Genomic DNA, 20713 nt, shown 5'->3' on the forward strand with positions numbered 1-20713 from the left:
GACATGAAACCCAAGCGCGAGCCGTGATGCATGAAGGCTGCGCCGCGAGGCCTTTGAAGCCGAGCCTCTAAAAGCTTTATTAATGACGCCCAACTATTTCAGCGCAGGGAAACGCCCAGGAAAAAAAGCTCCACACCCCTGATTTTATCGCGCTGTAGTTTCTCTCCAAAATTTCCCATCGGCAGCCGCTGGAACTCGCATCACATCCCCCCCAAAAAAAGCACAATAGTACAAAGTCTTGAAGAAAACGGGGGTTTGTTGTCCTTGTTGCGCTTTGTATTCAGAGCGCTAGTTTGGGCTGAATCCAGCTGGGACCAGTCAGTCAAGAGAGATTTGGACCTAAGTGAATGGAGGCATGGCGAAAGTGCCCTGAAAGCAATTCCTGGGAAGTTTTTGAATATCGGTTGCCATGGCTACAAGCAACTGAGTCAACTCGGCGGTTCCTGCGGGGCGACGATCTGGCCCGAGTCCCCCTGCCTTTAATCCAAAAGTCAAACACGTCGCCAGCTGGACCTGTGTGCCCATTCCTAAAGTAAATTAAACTATCATTGTTGGCTAATGGCGAGGGAGCTAATGAATATTCATGATGCAAAACTTGTGCTAAAATTAATGCGATACAATGACCCGGTGGCGTTTGATGTTTTAGGGGAGAATATGCTGTTAGATTTTAAAGAATAATTTAAATTTTGTGCTTTAACATTATCTTGCTTTAACTTTTTTTTTTTCTTTAAGAAAGAAAGAAAGTGAGAGAAACCATGTTTTGTCATCCATATGAAGCAGCGTTGTCATTTTAGATTTTTGGGGAGAAAAAATCAACAACAACAACAAAACACTGACACAATAAAGGAGTCTGTCACGAGGTTGAATTCAATTTTTGTGTGTTTTGCCGCTTTAAAACCCAGAAGAAAGCATAAACAAGAGAAGAAGTGATGCCATAGTGACATATTAATGCATCTTTAATCATCAGTATTTTGCTGTCTTATTAACTGGGATACCTCAGTACTGTGAGGAGATGCAAAGAGGCTGGAGGACGGCCGCACCGAGCTCTGGTCCGTCTTTTTGGACCCGGTTCAGAGTTTTCTCAGGCCGGATCCTCTGCAGGGCCGACCGTCTTCCACGCATCACAAGACAAAGTTCACCCCTGCCAGCACGGAGGCTGCAGGGAGGGCGGCAACGTGGCGGCGGATCAAGAACGCCGAGGGCTCCCTGAGGGTTTTCATACCAAGGACGCTCAGATGCAAACGGTTTGACTCGTCTGAAAGGTTTCGTCCCAAGCGAGGAGGAGGATTCTGTTGTCTGTCTGGAAAACGGGACACAAACATGAGCGACCACACGTCAATAGGTGCTGTGGCGCCCCCTTCGGCCAATCAGTGTCACTTAAAATGGTGACATCATTCCGAAAGTTCAGTCGAAATCCAATCGGTGGCTTCGGTAGAAACTGTGCCTGAGCAACACTTGATACTGAGGTCGCGTTTAAGACGAGGTCGAGGGCTTTAAAATGTGAACACGCTACATCGCAGTCATTCTTTTTCATTCTGCGGTAATTTCCGGTCGATACAGTCGGAGTAAAAATGAGCTATTGTTTATGTGAGCGGGGACTCCTCACGCCACCTGGAGACGAGACGACGGTGAATCATGGCTGCCGAGGAGGCCGGGGTGAAAGTGTTTGATGTTGAAAGTGATATCAAACACCTCCCAAAGTGATGATTAAAAAAAAAAAAAAAGGTAAAATCATTGACCATGCTGGCTCTTTTGTGTTCCAACTGGCCCGGGAGGTGAATAGGTTGGGACATCTGGATCTCCAAAAGGCCTTTCCCGCGTCTGACCGCCTTCAGGGGAGTCCATGTGACTTCACCCCGTGTCCTTGAGTCATGGACCATTTTGGGAAAGAATCAAATCAAGGGAACATATTGTCTTGCAGCTTCCTTTGTTATTCAAAACGTCCCGGCCGGCCAGAGTCCACCCAAAAAAAAAAAAAAAAAAAAAAAAGTTTTGGATTGGATCGGCCCCTGTTTTTTCATGATAAGGGAGGCAGGGACAGTGCAGGGGAGTGGGCAGCACCCCTGGTCTGGTTCACTGGCTGGTAGCAGCTCAACACTTGCTGCAGAGCACAACAGCAGACCACTGCGGGACAGACACACTGAGAGAGAGAGAGAGACACACACACACACACACACACAGAGAGAGAGAGAGAGAGTCAGAGAGGGGGCAGAGAGACACTGAGCAACAACGGCGCAGCCAAGGAGACCGCAGAAAACTCTGCCGCAAATCCCCAACTCTGCAGAGAAAAGAGAGGAGAAGAAGCAGCAGAGACAAACAAAAGCATTCTTGGCTTTCATTTAACCACCTCAAAAAAAAAAAAAAAAAAAAAAAAAAAAAAACAATACCTTTGGGCGAGATCATTCACTTCAGCTACAAATTCAAGGAGAGAGGCGTGACAGGACGGCGTCAGTCACCAGCAAAAAAACCACCTTATCATCTGTAACACTGACAAATCCAGAGCACGGGATTGTACCGCCGCAACTGAATGACTGATAAACTCGTTTGGGAAAAGAAACGAGAAGAAACAGGATGAGAGCGACAATGCGAATCACGTGGCTGCTGCTATCACTTGGTGAGTATTAAAAAAAAAAAAAAAACTTAATTAAACCACTATAATACTCCTTGAATAATACCTGTAGGTTTTATAGTGTGTGGCTGTGGCTTTGTGGCGTTTTTATGGAGTTATGGTGCGCCGTGCATGGAGGTTTTTGCGTTTTTGTGATATTTGTGTGGTATATCCTTTTATTGAATTATTTTAGGATTTTTCCGCTTGTTTTTTGTGATGCTAGGGGGGAAAGTGTCGCTCTGGCAGCAGCATCACTGGCTCCGAAAAAGCCTGTCATGTGCTGTTGGTGCGCAAAACAAAGTTTGGAACGAGCGAACCGGTGGCAAAAACAAAGTGGGAATAAAAGCGGGGCAGTGTCATCCAGCAACAGGTGCGCACGACCGGACTGCTAAAGTAGGGCTTTTATTTAATTTCACTCAGAGAGGATTGAATCATATATTTTAATCTGCAAAATATTGTTTATCCACTGTGTTTAGGCTGGTTTAAGCCTTCATGATGTAAGGTGTACATTATAGTATTAAATAGATGTAAGCCTTTAGAGGGGGAAATGATCTGATTTTGCTGACATTAGTGGCTGTTTTATGATCATGGCATGGATTTTTTTTTTTTTTTTTTTTTTTTTAACTAGGATCATTAAAGGATTTATCTTGAATGCCACCGTTGATTGTAATTCAGTGCAAGTCAACACGAGTTTTCCATCCATGTGGAAAATCCTCGACGTTCGGAGTGAAAGTGGAAACTCGTTGCCATGATTAGCCTGTCATGACAGAGTGGAGAGTAACAGCACAGTAGGAGCAGGGAAACATCTGCCCCCCTCATCCACCCCCTCCCAATCCCAATCCCAATCCCCCCCCCCACCCCCTCCCAGAAAACTCCTCAAGAGCCAGGGGGAGACACAAGGAGCCTGAATAATGAAGTGCACCCATGACCTCCTATGGAAGAGCTCTCCCTCCCTCCCTGCTTTACTGAGGGGAGGAAAGTGTTTTTCTTTAATTATGCACCTGCCTCTCAGCCCGCTGCAGTAGGTGAATGCAGATGAGGAATAAGATGGGAGACTTTTTTTTTTTTTTTTTTTTTTGGACAGTGCAGGGAAAAAAGATTTGAAGGCTGTCAGCACTTTTTCATAAAAAAAAAAATGACAGGGCTATACATTTTTGTGCGTGTGAATGTGCATTGGGGTTTGTGTTTCACATGTCCATCTGCACAGTAAATTCAGTCTATGTTGCTGTACCATAATTTGAATCCCCACAATTAGGCTCATTGTACAGTTTAATGTGCAGTTAAGGCATTGTGTTGCTCATGAATAGAAATAATGTTTAATAACTGCAAAAGAAAAAAAAACACATGATTTAATCTCATATTCAGGGTTGAAATCTTGTTTTTCTTCAAACAAATGAAAAAATCTGCCAATGGGATGAGATAATTCCACTCGTTTCCTCTGCTAATGACTCAAAGTGTTATTTTTTATTATTATTATTATTATTATTATTTTTTATCCTAGTGGGCTGATCTGTTGAAACAAGGCAGATTAAGGCAGAGCAGCCCACTAGGATCAAGAAAATCTCACTTGATTCAAGAAAACTCTGGAAACAAGTTGAGTAGCGTTGGATTATCTAATCCCACAGGCAAAAACACAGCTCCAACACTGAATGTGAGACTGAATGACTGGCAAGGATGGAGACCCTGTGGGGTTTGAGTCAGTGGCCAGAAGCTGTGGGTTAGCTGAGCGAGGCGAGGGGAGGCGAGGCGAGGCGGGGGGAGTTATCAGCCGCCTGCAGGGGTCTGCTCCGCTTCCTCACCCCTGAACTCACCGTCTCTCTCTTCTTCGCCGGCCGGGGTCATGCAGGTTCATGACGTGTTCATTTCCTACAAGATAAAGCCAGCCAGGGTTTTCTTGCGTCTGGGTGCTGCTTGGCACATTTCGTCTGCGGTCTGCTCTGTGGGCCCGAAAGCACACGGGACAGAGAGAGAGAGGAGAACAATAGATGGGAAAGCTTTATCAACATCCCGGTTCCCAAGCAAGGTGTGGCAGCAGCAGACGGCCCCCAGTTCCCCTCTCCGCCTCCGGGAGACTTTTCCTTTCCACGGATGGGACAATATGCAGAAACGATTTGGACCGACTGGAGTTTTAGGGAGGATCAACATCCCCTGTGCCTCAACACACACACTGAGCCACAGGTTGATCAGAGTTTGACCCAAAGACCGCACTGAAAAAAAAAAAAAATCTCCATCTTAAGTCATTTAGTGTCACATTCAGTGTTAAAATCTCATTTAACTCCTGAATTTTCTTGAATCATAAGTCATTTTCTTGATCCTAAGACTAAATGGCTTGCAGCGCTCCATATTAAGACATTTTGATAGTTACATATGATATTTTTACACTGAATTGACATCTAATACCATTAAATAATTGAACAGTGCTGTTTAAAAAAAACACCTAAATTCTCATGATGTTCAGTTACAGATCATGATGTCTTTATACAGGCAAACAAAGCACGCTTACTCTTTCTTTTTTGTTTTTTCTTTCTTTTTCTTTTTTTTTTTTTTTTACAGCATATCTCTGGAATTTGCCTTTTTGGAATCTGCCCTCTCAGTCGTTCCTCTAGTCGTTTTTGTTATTCTGCTGAGAACAAGTGAATGAAATAAATATAAAATTCCAGCACGGGACCCCCACTGAGTCCTCTCCAGGACCCATGGGAGTCCCAGGACCCCAGTTTGGGGGCTGGTAGAGTAACTGAAGACTTTGTGTTTCAAAAGCCGAGGTCTTGGATGTGGAGACAGGTTTTCCTCCGGGAGGAACCTCTGATGGCTGTAAAGCTGTGTGTTTCATCACTGTCCAATACGGGAGATAAAGACCAGCCGGCCTTCACCTCCACTGTAACCTCACACTCCCACCCCCATTACCCAGCATGCCATGCTGCACACCCAGGTGTCCATTAATCAAGGCCTGTGGCTGGTACCACCATGGACCTTCGCTCTCCTCCTCCTCCTCCTCTCTCTTGTCCACCTCCCCCTCTCCTCCCGCTCTCTCACTCTATCTCCCTTCATGCCTCTCTTGCAAGCACGTACACAGACATTCCTCAGCTTATACCCTACACACACACACACACACACACACACACACACACACACACACACATCTACTTGTGTCTTCTTCCCCTCTTTGCTTTTTTTAAAAACTTTTCTCTCTGCCTCATCACTTCATGAAGACCTCCCTTCGCTTCTCCACTTCTAAGAAAACAGAAAATAGCCGTGCCTTCATTAGCTAGGAGCAAACAAAAAGTGTGTGTGTGTGAGAGAGAGAGAGAGAAAGTGTGTGTGTGTGAGTAAGAACAGCCGTGCTGAAACAAACATCCACACTGCAGATTCTCAAAGTCAGTGGTTTTCAAAGTGGGGTCCGGGGACTCCCAGGGGTCCTTGCCGGCCCTCCAGGTTTCCTCGGCAAAGAAAGGAGGAACAGTTCATTTTCACTGTAATTTAATCCACCAGATTATACGACAAAAATCAGAAAAGTGTGCACTGCAAAAGTCTCCATCATACAACGCCATTCTGACAGATTTTTTTTTTTTTACCTCGTTTGAAGAAAAACAAGATTTAGACTGAATGACTCTTGTTAAGGTGGAGTTTTTTTTTTAGTTTAACATGCTTTAATCTCACAATTTCAAATGTATTTATTCATTAATCCAACCAATCTAATGCTCAACACAAACCAACATATGTTTGATATGAGGGTCCTGGGGGCAAAATCTCTTCCAAAGGGAGTCCACAGCTTAATCCCAGTCACCCTGGGGGTCTGGAAACACGAAGCAGATTGGAATCCCCTGCTCTCAGCGATGTTGACTAATATCCGTCTGAAAGCGGCAGGAGATAAATGAGCTGCTGCCGTCCTGTTGCTCCGTTTATCTCGACATGCCGTCCAGCTGCTGTCGGGAGCTTTAACATTGAACTTTACCATCGGCGCTCCCCACAGCTCAAACCTATATAAACACACATACCAGCACCGGCCCGGTCTCCAAGGACGGGGAATGTGGGCTGTTTGTGTACAAGTGTCTGTGTGTGTGCATTCATAATGTGTGTGTGTGTGTGTGTGCGTGTGCGTGTGTGTGGCCAGTCATTTCCATTTGGCCGTTAGATTTACAGCGTCTAAAGCCCCTTTTACTCTCTCCTTGTCCTGCGTCCCGTCACCAACCCCTCACCCCTCACCCCTCACCGCCCCCCTCGCCGTCTCCACCTCCACCCACCCCTCTCTCCTCCCTTTCACTTGTCTCTCTTTTATTCCCGAGGAGCGTTTTTACATTCACAGCCCCTCGCCTCCCCTCATTGGAGTGCACATTGTGTACGGGGCAGAGCGAGGACGGCCTCTCCCTCCCCCTCCAGCCCTCCTCCAGCCCTCCTCAGTCCCGGAGCTGGCTGAATTACCTCTCTCAATGGGACGAGGGGTGCAGAGGGGTGTGTTGCAGGAGGAGGAGGAGGAGGAGGAGGAGGAGGAGGGTGGAGGGGGTCCCTGAACCCGAAAAGGCCCCGGCTGCAGCAGGGGGCTGGAGTGAGGGAGTGACCCATCCTGGCAGAGCTGCACGTGGGGCGATGGGGTCCTTTGTGCGGGCTGTCACCTAGCTAACAGGGCAGCTTTGTCCCGCCGGGGCTTTGGAGCGACAGCTACATTTATTTATTTACTCTCTTCCCTTTGGCGCGCACGGTGCATGTTCACGCTCAGCCGAACATCAATCCGGGGATACAGTCGGTCTGCCTGGCAAGCCGGCTGCATAACTGGCGGGATAGCTGGCATGCACATGTAAATTCGGGGGCACACAAACACACACACACACACACACATGCACACACAGATTGCACTGTGAAACCCCCTTAAAGGAAAAATCCACTCTGAATCACACTCAGCTAAATACCTAAAGTGTGACAAAAGTTGAATGTCCTTCCAGCTCTGAAATAAAAAAAAAAATCCTCCTAAAACACTTTAATAACTGTTAAAAATCAGTTAATTATTATGTCTATTGCATTTCAGGGCAGGTTTTATCATCTGCTGCTCTTGTCCCTGTGGATAATTAGCCTGACATCACATACAGTGCAGATACAATAGAGTTTGATGAACATATATATATTTTTGTCCATTCTCTTACTTTGCTCATACAGGCAGCAGTGTAAGAGACTTCTCCATTGACAGTAGCTGCAATAAACCAGAATGCAATGCAGCCACAGGACACTCAATATCATGTAAAACCCACCGCTAATTCACTGACACTGAAGTAAACAAGACAGGTTGACAGGTGATAGGAACATTTCAGACTGATGATGTGTCTGATGGTGCTTTTTTCCCTTTAAATGTCTACAGCAGTTATTTTCAAAGTGCAGTCCGGTACAGAGACTGTCACTAGAAATTGTTACAATACAAAAAAAATGTATAAGTGGCTATTTTACATGATGCTGTAATCTCTATTTTGAATGTGTTTTTCAGCGTATGACAAATAAACATTAAACCAAAATATCTTTTCCTATCAAGGCCCTTAAAATAGCTTCAAATGGGGCTGGTGGGGTAATGAAAGTCAACTTGGGGGGGTGTGGAACATGAACGAGTTTGAAGAAAACCCCTGATCTATAGTATTTGCTCAGTCAGGGAGTTATAAAACTGTCGTTTCTCTCCCTTCATTCTTCGCGTCTCCCCTCCGTGTTTGCAGCCTGTGTGGGGGCCTTTGGTCCCGCGGGTATTTTTACAACATGGCAGGACAGGAAGGCAGGACAATTCAACAAGTCTCCACCCTCCGGCTCGATTGTCATTCTGCTTTAACTGCGTACGGATGGAGGCTCTCACACTAAACAGGATTGGGTTGACACCCACTGAAACCAAACAACAGGACCCCCTGTAGGGAGAGGAGCACCCTGTGACCCCTGAACTGGCCCTCCACTTAGTCTCACTGCACACACTGACACTAACACTCGGAGGTAGACTGCATCACTGAGGCCAGATGAACCTGAACATGTGTAATTACAGGTTTTGATGCAATTGGCATTTCCCAATGTGCCTGTTGCCTCTGTTTGAAAATAGCCCTGAGCCAGAAAAGAGTCTGTTTCCCCAGTTTGAAGTAAAAATGTCTTTCACTGCACTCAAACTGATAAGTATTTACTGTTTGAAGCACGTCTGGCAGCTCTTCCTTCAGAAAAACTTTCTGCACAGGATGTTATGTATTTTATGTTTCTGGTGCGCTAGGAATAAATAGAAGAAGGAGAACCGGGCAGTTAGCACGAGCGGCAGCAGCCGCCATGGCTGAACCGACAAAAGGGAAACTCAAACTCCATCAACAGGAAATCCAAGTCCCGCCCACACTGTTTGATTGACAGGTGAACTCTGGGAAGTGCAGTGCATCAAAGAATAAGAAAATTAGGAACTTGGAGGATGTCATTTTTAGTCTCTTTATCAAACACGCACATTCACACACGCAAATATCACAGAAGTCAGACACAGGCACAAACCAACAAAGCTGTTTCCCATTGCATAAGTGAGCCAGGAAGTGGAGGAGAGGAAGAGCCAGGGAAAACAAAGCGGGTCCGTTCACACACCCTCTGCAGTCTGAGAGCGTCCATCCACTGCAGCAGATGGGATCATACAGGACAACAAGACGACATGATTCAAACTCACATATCATGGCTCGGTGTAGGGTTAGCCTGCAGCACCAATCTACCAGGCTCTGTTGCATAGGCCGAGAAAATACCTTTTCCCAGCGCAACGAAAGTTTTCAGCAATATAAAACATGATCCGTAAATGTCAGGTTTTGGTTTCAGCCCCGCAGAATCAAAGGACAGCGGCCTCTTTCTCGATTCACCTTTTTGCATCAATGTTCAACAGTCATACAGGGAGAAATTCATCATGGAGGAATCAGATACCAATGTATTTGTAATGAAGTGCACCTTAGTAACCTAAGGCAATCCTGAAAATGTTTTCTGTTCCTCGGACATTATTACACTTTGGTTAATGCAACTGAAAAACAAAAAAACGGGAAAATAGTTAATTTCTTGCATCATCTTGAGTAGACAGCATGATACTCAAGATGATGTTTGGGTAAATTTAATATAAATGAGACTGGGTTAGAGAAGTAAGGTTGTTTATAGCCATTTTTCTGAAGACTTTACTCGAGGTAGACGTAAACTCAGCAGGAAAGCAGGAAGGAAGGACTCTCTGAGGCTCCTCTCTTTTCCTTCTCCATTCCTCCTGCAGTTGGAGGAAGGCAATGCAAGTGGATGTGAGAGACCACAGGTGGTTTCATGTGTATGTCTGTGTGTGTGTGTGTGTGTGTGTGTTTCCAGGGGTTGTGCGGTGAGGAATGTGTGGGTGAGGTAAAAACAGTCTTGGTACTGATAGCAGCGGCATCAGAGGGTGCTGTCACCCGCTAAGAAACAGATGCATCAGTGACAGCTCAGGTCAGCAGGGGTCGCCCCCAAATAGGAGACAACAACTAAGAGGGTGGAGTGGACGAAGACAATAACAAGTTGAGAGTTATATAAGTTAAAGCTGACATTGTTTATGGAAGGGTGGTATAAGTACTGACCTTTGCCTGACATTTCATAATAGCTGGATGGCGGTGGGGGTAATGTGAGATAGAACGTCTCATAACAAAGGTTTCAGGTTTGGCTCCTACGATAACCAATGTGTCAATCAGCAGCCGTGAGTCCTCCCTGAAAAAACATACTTAACTCAAACACGTGAACTCAAAGCCGGCGAAATTCTCATTGCATGACATAATGCTGAATGTCTTTCCAGCTCTATCAGTCGAAGGAAACGTCCACCTTAAAATGCTTTTCCCTTGTTCCTGTGGACAACTGAGCAAACGCAGACAATGCGGCGAAAGTTTTCAGCAGTGTAAACCTGATGTAATCCGTAAATGTCAGGTTTTGGTTTCAGACCCTTAGAATCAAAGGACAACGGCTTCTTTCTAGATTCACCATTTTGCATCAACGTTCAACAGTCATACAGGGAGAAATCCGCCGTAGAAGAGGCAGATACCGTTTTCTCTACTGACAGCAGCCTCAACAAACCAGGACACAATGCAGTCATTCTGGGAAACGTAGAAAAAGTCAGCGAGGCATGTTGATGGACAGTGGGTACACTTAAAAAAAACTTCACCTCAAAATAATGGATTCTTGCAAACATCCCAGGTTGATGATTTACAACAGTGTACATATCTGAAAACATCTGTATGATATCAATAAAATGCCTGAGAAATTGGACTTCCCCTATTTTCCCTCTGTAAAGTTCAGTCCAGGTTAGACCCCTGACCAAGCCGTCAGTTTCTGTTCATTCAGAGTAGAGAATAGAGTAGAGTAAACCCCAAACCCTTTGCTCCCGATTCCATCCTGCTACCTTAACAACCACTAATGACTGCCATGCTGAACTGTCAAGTCTTACATGGTGATTCAACATCTTTGGTATCTTTGAGATAGGGTTAGGGTTAGAGGCGGTTATAGGCGGATGCCCTGGAAGCCATTGTTCTCAGTCCCAGTGTCCAAACCTAAATCCAGGTCAGGATTGTTCACTGTGCACTTCAACAAGTCTGTGGTTATGGGTGTGGTACTTCCTAGGTTATTGTGTGGAGCATCCTGTCCTGTTCACTATTAATAGTGAAACAGTAAGAGATGAAGCACTGTTGCTGAAGCTTACAGCTGCCCCAAGAGCAGGAAATCAAAGAACACAGGTCAAAAGACAGTTCATCATTGCTGTCAGATAGATTTCATAGCCATTAATCACCTTGGACATTCACTGTCCTACAAAAAGAGTAAGTCATTCTTACAAATGTCCACCACAGTATTTCAGGTAATAAATTGTTATCTTTACAGCTGATTGACTTGTTTTAATGATACACATGTAGCAACCAAGGTAATGTCTTGTGTTTATTTTCTCTAGGTCTCCTATTTCACTGTGTCCATTCAGATACTGCAAGTACAGATGCTGGATCTCCTGAAACTACTAGGCCAGCAAAAACTGTTACTGTCCCACCTACCACTGTTAGTGACGCACCTCCCTCTGGTGGTGACCCACCTACCACTGTTAGTGCCAAACCTGCCACTGGTGGTGCAGCTGGTGGTGACCCACCTACCACTGTTAGTGCCAAACCTGCCACTGGTGGTGCAGCTGGTGGTGACCCACCTACCACTGTTAGTGACACAGTTGCCGCTGTTAGTGACCCACCTGCCACTGTTAGTGGCCCACCTGCAACTATTGGTGACCCACCTGCAAGTGGAAGTGATACTACTGGAACAGGGGTAACTGGAGGTGATGTGACTGGAATAAAAGTTACAACAGAGAAGCAAACAGCCTCAAAGCCAACCCCAACCCCAACTTCTGAGACCTCCCAGCATGGCACCATAATCAAGGGTTCTGCTGCAACAACCCCTACCATGCCCACTGACAAAGACTCCTCATCAGAGCCTCAACAAAGCGGTGCTGCCACCACCAAACCACTTACGCCTTCCAACAGTGGATCCCATGTTGAACAACCCAGCAGCCCAGCGGTGTCGGCCCAAGACGTCAGGCCAACACAGCCTAACGTGCCCCCAGGCAATCCAGGCTCTGTGACCACAGTGCCTCCCGGAGTGCCAGGCAGCTCTGAAACCTTATCAGGACCCATAGGAGGAAGGCAGGACGCCACTGGCTCTGCAACACAGTCAACTACCATTTCCAAGGACAGTGAAGGAGCAGGTAAGGACTGCTTCTGCTGTCGTCTGTACCAATAAAATCAGGGCAGGAGGGTTAGCTCAGGATCCAAATGTACATATCTGACACCATTTATATAATGCCAATAAAATGTTCCAGAAATTGGACTGTTCCCCATTATCTTCCCTTTAAGTTCAGTCCAGCTTAGATCCCTGATAGAGCTGTCAATTTCTGCACACTTCCTTTAGGAGACAAACCTTTGCAAGTTGTCAAAATGCCACAGAGCACAATGAACGTATACTCATTCATTCATTGTCTAAACCGCTTATCCTCACAAGGGTTGCGGGGGGGGAGGCGACAGTGCTAACCACTGCACCACCGTGCCGCCCACCACGTATACTGTAAACCCCAAACCCTCTGCTGAATCAAAGTGATCCCTCTGAGCAGAGAACGGTGACAATCTGACCCTCTTAGTTGTGCTGTTTGGGACAGCTGCCTGAACCTGATAAGTGATGTGTGTGTGGTATACAGAGACAGGATAGGCTCAGCTTTACACCCCTCCACTTGACTCTTATCTGGCAACTCCTGATACCGCCCTGCTCCCTTAACAACCACTAATGACTGCCATGATGCACTGCTAAGTCCAATTTTACATGGTATTCCATGGTGTGTTTCCACCAGAGATGGGTGTGCTTGTACCCTGAAATATTATTAATGATTAATATAATCTTCATTTACCCCTTGAACTCTTATTTTCCCCTAAATTCCCCTTAAAGTAGCTCCTGATACCGTCCCTAACAACCACTAATGACTGCCATGATGAACTGTTAAGTACAGATTTTCATGGTTCCCTCTTGTAATCTAGCCTCTGTGATCACAGTGCCTCCTGGAGTGCCGGGCAGCCCCGTAGGACAGGGGCAGGACGCCGCTGGCTCTGGAACACAGTCCACTACCATTTCTAAGGACAATAAAGGAGCAGGTAAGGACTGTGCTGCTGCTGTCCTCTGTACCGATGAAACCAGGCCAGGAGTGTTAGATCAGGATACCAAATGACCACAGGTTGGTTTTGGCAGTGTTCCAGTGGTTCAAAAAAATTAAAACTGAATGGTCTAATGTGGTGCTATAATTAAATATCAGAATTTATTTTAACTCCGAGGATGCATTTTGTCATTGCATTCAAGCATTTAAAAAAATTCTAGTTGTTTTGATAGGGGCATAAAACTTAAACATTTAAAATGAAAAATTTCAGATTTCAAAACTTCAACTTCAAAGACACTAATTTACCTTAAAACAACCAATTTGCACAAAATTTCATACTGGAGATTTGGAAGTGACATGGATATCGATATTTAGGATTAAAAAAAAAACTATGATAAGAGTACATTGGCTGATATTTTGTTGTACATAAAATTCTTGCAAGAAATCCTCATATTTGGTAATCAAATTGTAGTTGTAATAAAGGCATGTACTGAAGGCTCGATGTTTTACAGCCGAATAATAAACTTTTTAACACAATCCACAGCACCATCTGCTCAGCTGTGATTTGCTGCTCTGCCAATTCACGGCTATACAAACTAATGTAAACAATGGAGTCTGCTGGAGACGCTGTTAAATGATAACGCTGTTTAAATCAGCCTTTTACTGCAATATGTGTTCTTTTTTTTTAATATCAGCCAACATATGCAGATATCATATCAATATATCTGTAATTAGCTAAGCTGTTAGTATCAACCAGACGATATATTAATCAAGCTCTGGTTCAGATTTTGACAATATTTGCAGGGATGATGCATTTTGGCAGTGTTCTGGTAGTTACAAAAAAAACACCACACTGACTGGCCTGATGGTGACGCTACTGCTATACCACCGATTCACCTCTGATAAAAAAAAAACTTGGGGGGCGATACACTTTGATACTGATTGGACCAAGAAGTGGCTGAGATATTTTGTTTATTCTTTATACACATTTCCCATGACAAATGAATGCATCAGCACATATTTACTATAAAACACTCAAAACCAGCACAGCAAGTGATTGTCCATTGTTAATTTCACACAGCCCTCACCGATTTTGACAAGAGCCTATGGAAATTATGGATCTCATAATGCGTTAATAATAATAAACTACAACTAAAACTTCAAAAGTAGTCGTCGCAGATTGTCTCCGAGGGGCTGTGCATCATGTTTACACGCGTTCTTTCTGCTCTAAGGTGCGGTAGAAAATGCCGGGACAGCGGCGCCGACAAACATGAAGCCTACACAGACCACAGCCGGGACCCCGCACTCAGCAGGGGGCGCTGTCATCCCCTCCACCATCAGCACCAGGCCCGCAGGAGACAAGGCAGTAATTTCTCCAGGACAGGCGGCAGCTACTACAACCCAAGCGCCTCCAGCCGCCAGCCTCAGTACCACCACCACCACCACCCCCACCACCCCCACCACCACCACAACCACAACCACACTCGCTCAGCCAAGGATGTTCTCGGTAAGACAGGAACATTGCTGCTGCAGGACTGAAATTGACAGATTTGCCTTTTAAGACCCAAGTTTAACTGGGGTTTTTGCTTCACTCAGATATGTTGACCGTTACATCCTGTTCTCTGCTTCTTTTTTTCTGCAGTTTTCTCTCCACGAAGGGCAGGAGGTAAGCCGTGGCTTTATTTTCAAAGTTTTAAAAATACCAGGAGCACCAGACTGTTTCTGTTCAGCATGCTGTAAACAATTCACATTGTGCCTGCCCTCTCTCTCATCAAGCCTCTACCATTGTCCTGTCAGTGGGAGGCTGGATCCCACCCTTTCCACTCCCTCACCACTAACATTTCCCCTCAAGTGTTTCTTCAGTTTAGAGTATTTTCACTTGCTTTTACTGCGACAGAGCTCTCAATATGCTGTTGCCTTCACTCACAGTTTCATAACATCCAGAAGGTCCAGTTGGCGTGTGTTTCCCAGTGAATACATACTAAAGTTTACGAATGAAGAAGAAGGAGAAAACGACAAAAATTGCAAAGCAGCTCACTGATTAACACCAGAGTTGATAATAGTGATCAGTAACAAACAGCAGGAACAAACAGCATTAGAATGGCATTAATTTTTCTTCCATATTTGATTTTTGTTGGAACACATTAAATTAAAAAAAAAAAGTAAGGATAAAGTGAGAATCCACAACATGAACATGCTGCTTAAATACAATTATGCTTGAATTAGATGAGACTGGCTTGTTGCAAAACACAAAAAGCAAATGCCATATTGCTATGGCGTGATGGAAAAAAAAGGAAAGAAAATGCAGACATTCTCTAAGAAGCCATTTTGGTAACATTTTACATCAATGCTACATAAACAGACCATATGTTAATACTTCAGTGTGTTAATTATGGTGAGCTGAGGATTAAATGATCAAGAATGAATGATTATATGTATATAAATTTGGGATACTCTTACAGAATGACTTGGCGTGGCACATGCCTGTAACTCATCAGGCCAGCAACATGCAAGCACATGTCCTTAAATGGTAATTGATACTTCAGTTCATGGTATTTATGAACACTGTGATAAGGAACTGCCCCATTAAAGATTAATTGTTGGCTTTGGTAGGAACGTCAGTAATTCTTGAGAATTTAATCATTAGTGCACATGCCATAACTCGTCTTATTTACACAATGTGCCGTGTATTTGAAATGCACGTCTTTAGTGGAGGTTAGATAGTGGAATTAAAACTGCTGAAGACATTTATTCTCCTGTCTATCCCAATGACAACTTTTTTTTTTTTTTTTTTGGAGGGGGTGGGGGTGGGTGGTATATTTCAAGTACACATGACACACTGTGTAAATAAGGCTGCTTTGGAGTTGCTGTAAGGTTTATTTTGTCACTTTGACGGAGCCAGGCTAACGACTCCCATAGAATTCAAGTCTTTATGCTAAGCTAATATGAAATGCTACCCATAGAAACCGAACCACTGCACATAAAGAGGCGTAAATGTATTGAGCATCTTGAGTCAGTCTGGGCGAGTCAGAAAAAGGGCTATTTTGCCCAAAACCTTAGAGAATTTCTTGAAGTATTAATAAATACCATGATTGTAAATGGTTACCATTATTTTTAATAAATAGACACTGGCTTTGTAATGTAGTCAGGTATTTGTATTTACTTTGTAATTTCGTTACTGCAGTTACTTTTTCATGTGAGTAGCAAACTAACTAGTCAAAGTAATTTGGCCGAGCGCTGTGCAGCCGTAAGTAGAAACATCACTGGAAGTTGAAGAGAACCGGCTCTGCTTGATTTTATATTTCCAGCAGGAAGGCAGGAAGCAGCGAAGCACGCTATAAAATAAAGGATTCCAGTTGCTGGGTGGAAAAAGTGTCTTAGTGGGAAACCCTTCCTGCCTTTCACTAGTTTCCTTCTTTCCCACACCTTTGTCCCATATTCACCCTCTGAGTCCCCACGCAGCTGTGCCGCCCCATAATACACCAGGAATAATCCACACACATCACAGCACAGGAAGCCCTGACCTCAGCTTTCACCTTTGACCTTTCCATCCACCCACCGGCAGCACAGTAACACCATGATGTCATCTCAGCTGTGAGAGAAACTGTCCACGACCAAATCAGCCTCATGTTATAGATGTTTATGGATGTTTTTGTGTTGTCTCACCACCAGAGGGAGGATGAGAAGGAGCTGGTGGCGGTGTGCAAGCGGCTGATGGAGGACATGCACGTGGGGAACTGCACGCTGGTGTGGCGGCAGCACAAGGGCAAAACAGTGATCGACAGTGCAGAGCTAAATGGCAGAGGTACGGCACCTGGCCTCCGGGTGGACGAGTAAAACCGCTGTCGGATCAAACCAAAATTTAATTGCAACAGAATATTCCTGCGTATGATCTGCACACACACGAATCATCATCATTCATTTGTCTTCCAGTGAAAGCCGCCCTGGCCAATCAGTACTACGCCGAAATCACAAAGGTAAAGACTGTTAAGATGTGGTTACAGCCTGTAAAGGAATACGACATTTTGGGGAAAAATAACCTTTTTCTGACAGACCGCTGCTCTGTCAAAGTGAAAAAATAAACCGTACAGCTACTCCGAAGTTTGTTTTTTTTTCTTTTTATGGGATTCACACTGTCAGGTTAGAGGTTCAGCTTCCTGTGGATAGCACCAAGGCACTGCCAGGCACTAAATACCAGGGTAAATAATTTCCCTCTGTCTTTTCCACTTCCAGAAATCACATGACAACACGACCCTGATCGCCATCCTGGCGTCCTGCGGAGCTCTGCTGGCCATGATCATCGGCCTGGCCATCTACGCCTCGCACCACTGCAAGCCCTACAACGAGAACCAGGTACACACGGCAAGAACAAAAAAAAAAAAAAAAAAATCCTGTAGCGCCCCGCAGAGGCTTTGCAGCTGCATCACAGCTCCCAAACCACAGTGTCCACATGGAGCTCCTGTGCTAAACTGTCTATTATGCAAAAAAATGGCTTAATAAACACACGTATATATAGTCTGTTAATTCAATACTCAACAGAACACTGATTATAATTTTGATAACTGATTAATAATTTTAGTCATTTATTAAGTGAAAATACCAAACATTTGATGGTTGCATTTTCAGCTTTTTGTCGTTTAATATCATTTTTCATATATTTTTTATTTTTGGCAGTTGGTCAGACTAAATGATATGAGATGATGAGAATAAATGATGTTTAATTGACACAAATAATAATCATTAGTTACGACTCTATACAGTAAGGCACTATGTATTTTATGAGTGCTGCTCTACTTTGCACAAAGTTACTTAATCTTTTTTTTTGAAGTGAGTTTATGGATTTTTGTTGAGTCGTCCAATCAGAGAAGAGCTGTGCTAATCCCTCTGTAGGCGAGCGTAGTCGAATCGATTTGTCCCTCGGATGAAATACGAAAAAAAAATTCTTTTTTATGACTCTGTCCTCCTGATCTCCACAGCAACACCTGACGGAGGAGCTGCACACGGTGGAGAACGGTTACCACGACAACCCCACGCTGGAGGTGATGGAGGTGCAGCCGGAGATGCAGGAGAAGAAGGTGGCGCTGAACGGCGAGTTCAACGACAGCTGGATCGTCCCCATGGACAACCTGCTGAAGGAGGACATGCCGGACGAGGAGGACACGCACCTGTAGACGGACGGGGACCAACAGGAAGAGGAGGAGAAGAAGAAAGAGACAGTGACAGTGGCACCTAGTGACCCCCCAACCACTAAAATATATCGATCCACACCTCTCCACATCAGCACTCCTGACTCTGGTGTCTCTGTCCTGCCGAGGAAAGACTCTCCAAGATCTCCAGGTGGATATCTGCTCTATTTGATGCATTTCTATATCCTCAGCCCCACTGAAAAGGCCTGAATGCAGCAAAATGACAAAGCAATGATGGGAAATAACAAGCAAACACCTCGAGGGTGACGAATCAGAGCAACACAAATCCATACCTAGTGTGATGGAAAACAGTGAGCGGATGTTTCAAGACTAAAATTCCTCAGTTTCGCCTCCTTTTTTATATGAATGTGTAGAAACTGTGACCACCTGCTGACCGCCTTTAATATTACCTTGCTGTATTTAAAGCTCAAGGCCGATTTTAACGTCACGCCTTTTCTTACACTGTACTCACCAAAAGAGCGTCGAGCTGTGCACGAGCATCTGTACATAGAGTATTTTTTTATATTTTGTGGAGGGAGTTAGCCTCTCTCCGGCGTCACCGCGTGGCTCCGGAGGCCCGAGTGGAGCTCTGTGGCTAGAAATACTAACTTAGGTAGACGACCTCAGGATAATTCAGACCATCCTGGTGATTTAGCTCATCTCAGCTCTGAAGGAACTGCCAGCGGCTGGAAAGGCCATCCTGGTGCAACCAAGAGCAACTAAAACGCCAACTCCGATGTTTCTGCGAAGCCTGACCTCTGGTGGTGGAAAAGTAGGGGTGCCTGGTGGTGACATCACCTGCCACCAAAGACCTGCACCCCTACTTTTCCACCACTAGAGGTCAGGCTTTGCAAAGATTCAGGTTTGGAGTTTAGTTCCTCTTTATCTTTGTTCGTAAAAGAGCGAGCGTGTCCGCAGAGACGCTGCATGAAGGTGAAGCTTCATGAGAAGTGAAGGGTTTCAATCCAAAAATGCGTTGTGTCCCATTTTGCAGAGGACGTTTTTTTGTTTTTGTTTTTTTTTATCATAATCGCATTACCTAAAAAGCTAAAGCTGGCTTTACACGGTGCACCTTGAATGCTACTTTTAGTTGCACGCAAACATAGAAATAGGATGCGAAAAAATGGTTTAAACTCCCATGCAGTTTCTATGCATGCAGCCTGTGTTGAAGTTTTATTTGCATCCTGAAAATTAATGAGATGCATGTTGCCTAAAGATCGCACGCAAATTAAGAGTATTTAATGCTTTTGAATCCAGAAATTATTTCCTCAATCAGTTCCTCAATTTTGGAATGAAACTCTTCCAGTGAAAGCTGTAAATATGTTGGCATTTTACACTGTTGTGTTGTTGTTATCTGATGCTGGAGGGCGGGGCCGGCCGAGTCATCTGACATTTGGAAATGCCTGACTTGAACACGACAAGCCCACAGCATGACCTGTGCACATTTCTGTATCATTATTATTTTATTATTATTATTTGGATTTTGTTCTGCCAATCAACTTAACGTTAAATAATTCCCTTTCAACCAATTAAAATGTTAATATATATTTACATTCACAATTCCAAAACCATATACAAGTGGATTTATTACCGTGGGCACTCCAATCCAAAATTATGTTTGTTCTGTTTGTCCTTACTATGTGTGTGTGTTCTGTGTGAGCTGTTTCACTTTTATTATACTTGTGCCACTTTCACCAAAGTACGTACCAGTATTTTATGTATTTATGGTTTGTTTGCTGATGAAGGCGAACAACAGGGGTCTGACACACTGGAAGCTGTAAATTGTCAAATCGCCTTGGATTTTTTTTTTTTGTAAAAAAAAATCAAGGCGGTCGTGTTTTCTTATACCAGTTAAGATTTGCAAATAAAGGAAGTGTTTTTTCCCATTTGGCTCATGGCAGTGTGTGTTATAATCCAATAAATACCACAATGAAGTGCCACTAGAGGGCAGCAAAGACAAGACACTGAGGCAGCAGTTAAGAAAACCTGAACAAAATACAATCTTTATTCGTTATATACATTACATACAATGCAATACTACAAGGCTTTCTACACATTCACGGTATCCACAGAGTAGTGCTCACTGATCCAAGAGTACCAGCCTTTACTCCTGAGTCCCACCCAGGGGTTGGAAGAAGGGCGAGATGAAGAAAAACAAAACAAAAAAAACAAAAAAAAAGGAAAACAAAATCCATCCTGAAAATATTGTGTTGGGGATATTTACCCTAAAATACCTAAAGAAAAAAAAAAAAAAAAACAACAACAACTAGTATTTGGCATTGT

At 44.3% G+C, this 20713-nt stretch overlaps 1 protein-coding gene across 3 annotated transcripts; it reads left to right on the forward strand.

Moving 5' to 3' along the window:
• Positions 1-2106: 2106 nt before the first annotated feature.
• podxl (podocalyxin-like) lies at positions 2107-20577 on the forward strand. Of its 3 annotated transcripts, none has more exons than XM_030045628.1 (9): positions 2107-2614; positions 11517-12311; positions 13132-13245; positions 14477-14751; positions 14887-14910; positions 16917-17049; positions 17178-17221; positions 17478-17597; positions 18221-20577. In XM_030045628.1, the coding sequence occupies exons 1-9, from the start codon at positions 2572-2574 to the stop codon at positions 18413-18415; spliced, it is 1743 nt and encodes a 580-aa protein (XP_029901488.1). In that variant the 5' UTR covers positions 2107-2571; the 3' UTR covers positions 18416-20577. The 3 variants fall into 3 exon arrangements, with proteins under 3 accessions (XP_029901488.1, XP_029901489.1, XP_029901490.1); XM_030045629.1 differs by having other exon boundaries at positions 13147-13245; XM_030045630.1 differs by lacking the exons at positions 16917-17049; positions 17178-17221.
• The last annotated feature ends 136 nt before the right edge of the window (positions 20578-20713 follow it).

Source organism: Myripristis murdjan, chromosome 23 (genome assembly GCF_902150065.1).
Source record: "Myripristis murdjan chromosome 23, fMyrMur1.1, whole genome shotgun sequence".
Classification (NCBI taxonomy): Eukaryota; Metazoa; Chordata; class Actinopteri; order Holocentriformes; family Holocentridae; genus Myripristis; species Myripristis murdjan.